At 38.0% G+C, this 4,444-nt stretch overlaps 1 protein-coding gene and 1 long non-coding RNA gene across 2 annotated transcripts in view; one reads left to right on the top strand and one right to left on the bottom strand.

The window, feature by feature from the left end:
* LOC107556590 (testis-expressed sequence 2 protein-like) overlaps positions 1-671 on the top strand; it is a 22,767-nt gene extending 22,096 nt beyond the window's left edge. The window contains exon 11 of the mRNA XM_016239722.1: positions 537-671. Within this exon, the coding sequence (XP_016095208.1) occupies positions 537-671 (135 nt within the window). The remainder of the gene's footprint in view (positions 1-536) is intronic.
* Positions 672-2,234: 1,563 nt separating this feature from the next.
* LOC107556608 (uncharacterized) lies at positions 2,235-4,333 on the bottom strand. The gene is made up of 2 exons (XR_001605304.1): positions 4,106-4,333; positions 2,235-3,835 (listed from the first exon to the last, which is right to left on the bottom strand). It is a non-coding gene; the product is annotated as an uncharacterized lncRNA (long non-coding RNA).
* Positions 4,334-4,444: the final 111 nt, after the last annotated feature.

Raw genomic sequence — 4,444 nt, 5'->3', positions numbered from 1 at the left:
AAGAATTTGGTTGTGACTATATTACAAATGATAGAATTATAAAGTTCATAATTTTAATATCAGATTACATTAATAAGCCTTCTCAAAGGTGTTATAGGATAGGAAGGATTGCCATTCATTAGTGCAGGGGTTCTCAAATCTGGCCCTCGAGGTTCACTTTCCTGCTGAGTTTAGCTCCACCTAATCAAACACCCCTAAAAAAAACTAATCAAGTTCTTTAAAATTTAGTTTGATCAAGGTTAGAGCTAAACTGCAAAAAATAAAAAAGTAAACCTTAAGGCCCAAAACTGAGTTTCCCTGCTTTAGTGGTTTTCTCTCAGTAATTAAAAACTGCAAGCTCATACACAAAATATTTGGCTCCAAACTGGGAATAAGTACATAAGGAGCTCACATGAGATCTCTGAATGTATAATTTAAATAACAAGCATGCAAGCACCTTCGGGTACATATTTGATTGCTGTTATTAGATAAGGCTTTTATTTTTGTCTTCCTACTTTCTCTTCTTGACCCTCTAACGCTTCCATTACCTTACGCAGAAAATATTTGTAATGCCAAATATGGATGACGTCTGGCTGCCTATCATGCACTCTGCCATGGACACACGTTCCAATGCCAATGCCTTGAAGAATGAAGAAACCTTGGACCCTGAGGAGTCCCTTGAGGACATGTGAAGATTAGTTACTCTATCAAACAAAAGATAAACACTTCAGTCCCATGAGGGCAGGACTATACCTGAGTTTAAATGTATAGGTGCCATATTGCCCATTGAACAGAGCTGTGACAAATCTGAACACATCAATAACTAAAAGAAAGGACAATATTGCTTGCTTGCTTGCTTACTTTTGATTTGTTTGGGACAGTACGAATGCACATGCTGCTGGCCCTTAAACAGGATAAAGAGGTTTTGGTGACATACTAAAATGCATACAGGTTATGTTGAACAACTCGTGAAGAAGCAGTATAGGACATAGAAGACTAGGTAAAGTGTATACACTACCTCTGTTTGATGCACGCTGACTTACCAAACGTCCTAGTGTTACACGACACTAAACTCTTTCCTTCAAAAGCCTAACGTCTGGTCGGCAGATATGAATTACAACCCGAGGGCTTTCACTGGACTTTTGGTATGACAGGGTGCCTGCAAACCACCTGGAGGGTTCGATATTTGGGGCCGTGCATCCTTGGAATGTATAGAACGTGCTACAAACACCAGAAACTGATCAATCTGGTAATTTTAACAAACTCTTAAGCCAAAAGGGGGCATTTCTGAGACTTGCACCCATTTATGATTTTCTCATGATTGTCATATGCTTCTAGCAGCAAATAATTTATTAGACACAACAGACCTACTAGTACCACCATTATCCTCTTCCATTCACCGCTGCCTGAGCCCTCTGTGTGGCGTCTGATTATGCAATTAGATCAATTTCACTGTGCTCAAGAGGGACACCAGCCAATAACCTTTCATCCCTACCAAGTGATCCCTACTCAAGCGGACTATTCTAGAGGATAGGGTTCAAGAGCTTTCTATGTGAGATCTCTCCAATCATTGCCCCTCTGCAGTGGCTGTAGATCAGTGGTTCTCAAATGGTGAGTCGCAGGTCTATTCTCAGAGAAAAGCAGGGATTAAGGTGCAAAATTAGGACAGCAAGATAAATAGGCCAATCTTTTAAAAGAGAGGGGAAATACTTTTCATATTTTTGTATAGTTTGAGTTTGTCATCTAATCAACCCTGCCGTGTTTTGGTACAAATTCATGTCACAGAACTCAAACTGATCTGTCTGTTTGTAGAGCAACCTGAAAGGGCAAATTCGCCATGGGTTGTAATTTCTACTGGTTTTTAGAAAGGTGTTTTATGATTGTACAAGTAAAATAAGATCTGTGATTAAGAGTACTTAAGAGGCTTTCACATTTTTACATAAATTACACTCAAATGTGAATTTTAAGCCATTGTCTTTCATAAATTTATCCATAACCTACATTTTTTTTCTATTCTGGGTTTTTGAACTGAATATTGAACAGACAGATGCTAATGGACTGAATGTGTGTCCTGCCCTCGCCTTTAAAAACCATTAACAAAACTGCACAAGGTGTATAATACAACCCGACTACATATGATCTATATATTTGTGCCGACCACAATGTTTCTTATTCAGCCTGTCTTGTAAATAACTTTGTATATTGTTGGGTAGTTCATGGTAATATTAATATATTTCAGTGTTTGATTTGAAGGGTATTTTTGTTTACTTTTTGAATGAGAATCAGTTTTGGACTGTGTTGGGATGTCCAATCTAGAATCTGGGTCCTGAAGCAAAACCAGTTGAGAACCACTGGGCTACACCTCACATTGCATTTCAGATCAAGGCTCAAAATAAGTGCTATTCCATTTCCAATGCAGATTAACTCATGTCTTGTGTACATGTGAAGAAGATTGTTGAATGTACAAAACCGTTCATATTTTTGTCAACCTAGTTTGGCATAGTTTGTCAAGTGTTGCTATTTCTGTTGCTGTCAGGTAGACTTTTTTTTATTATTATTTACTGTGCTTGCAGGCCATTGGTGTATTAAATCATGTAGGTAGTTTGTTGAATAGCAGTGGCAAGTGAACTCTGTCATCTAAAATATCATGAATGAGTTTTGACATTCATCCATTATCAGATACTTAACAGGTATTGACCGGTCTGAAAAAGTGTTTTCTATTCAACACCACAAATTCTGCATCTCTGCTGCTGCGGTTTCAGAAAATGTGAATTATGGCTTTTTCCACCTCCATTTTGCATTCAAGTCGACACATCAATACATGTAATTTGATTTTAATGTTTATTTTGTATCACTGTTTATGCTTCAATATTGCCATTCTCAGTTAATCTTTTGTGTGCGCTCTGCCAATTGCGGTTTCCTTTGCACAATACTTAATTTGAATATTGTGTTCTGCCATATTGACAACATGATTGTGTGTGGAAATTGATAAACTGCTTTTGCAAAAATATTCCAGAGGCATTTTTTCAAAGCTTTTGTTGAATGGTTTTAAAAGAGCAACTCCCAAGAGGCTCAAGTTACAACAAGCCCTTGCTTGACCCATTGAGCCATGAAGGGGCTCCACAGGTTAAAAAAAAAAAAAAAAGCTTAGCAACAAATGAAATATACCGTTATGGACCCCTTACTCAAATCCACTATTACCCTCCAGTTCAGTGCCCCTTTATAGTAGTACAATTGTGGAAAATAATGTATACACAAGTTGTCGACTGCTTTTAAAAGAGCAACTTGGGGGGGGGAATCCAAGAGGCTCCAGTTATAACAAGCTTTTACTGTTGCACTGTTGCTTGACCCATTGCGCCATGAAGGGGCTCCACAGGTTCAAATACAGTGCTTAAATATTTTTGTTTACATAAAACACTGCAACAAATGTCACCCATGCAAAGAGGTTTATTTTGTTTGTTTACAGACACTCAAACAGGATCGTTAAATTGTTACATTCACATAAAATATTACAGTACAGTGTAACGTTATATAGGTACATCTGCAACACACACAGCCATTACAATGAACAGTGAGGAACATACAAACCTCAGCCTCTTCCAATTCACCTTCTCTCCCTGCTGCAAAAGAAAATGCCATCTTAAAGATTAATTCCAGCTTCAAAATTAAACGGACTTTAAGTTGAAATTCACCAGTCTTGTCAGTTATTTTGACTTGACATCACTGATGTTCAGCAGTCTAACGCAGTAAACGCATCATTCAAGACCACACAAACAGAAAATGTATGATGCCTGAAATCAGGCCTGGTCTTACCTAGAGTCACTGGCCACAAAGTCCACTACAACAGCAAATAAGCCTAAAAGAGGGACAAAAACAAATAAGTCACTGATGTATTATAATTTAGCAAACATGAGCTTTATGAAAACACTCTTGAATGTAATTTCAAGGTGAATGAGGGAAGCCATGCTCAGGAGAACACCACGTGCTCACATTTCTAAAGTGGAGTAAAATACATACACACGAAATATACAAAATGTAAACTTACAATAACGTTCCAGTTCTTTTAAATAAATGTGAGCAAATTTAATATTACATACACTTTTATCAGCAGATAGGTTACATTTACCTGAATCAGTCGACAACAAGAGTTCACTTGTTTTTCCTCAATTGTATCACTTATCGTTCTAAACTGCTGATGGAGAAGTGAGACGAAAAACAAGTAATTTGACTTAAACTGCTGTTATGAATATTAGCTTCACTCCCTCCAGCGTACGAAATGAACTGGACTGAGCTCCAGATTAGTTCAGAGAGATGTTCTTTATACGGGGAGACACCCACCTCAGCACTCCTTTTGGCTCACGTGTGCCTTGGTAACCAATCACAGCATAGCCCTGACGTCTTTGAATTCTGTCAGAGCTGCATTGGCTGAAAGACGATCAGACAGTCACTCAACCAGTGTTGCCAA

Source organism: Sinocyclocheilus grahami, unplaced genomic scaffold (genome assembly GCF_001515645.1).
Source record: "Sinocyclocheilus grahami isolate Dianchi unplaced genomic scaffold, SAMN03320097.WGS_v1.1 scaffold574.1, whole genome shotgun sequence".
Classification (NCBI taxonomy): Eukaryota; Metazoa; Chordata; class Actinopteri; order Cypriniformes; family Cyprinidae; genus Sinocyclocheilus; species Sinocyclocheilus grahami.
This window is presented reverse-complemented; position numbering and strand designations above follow the sequence as displayed.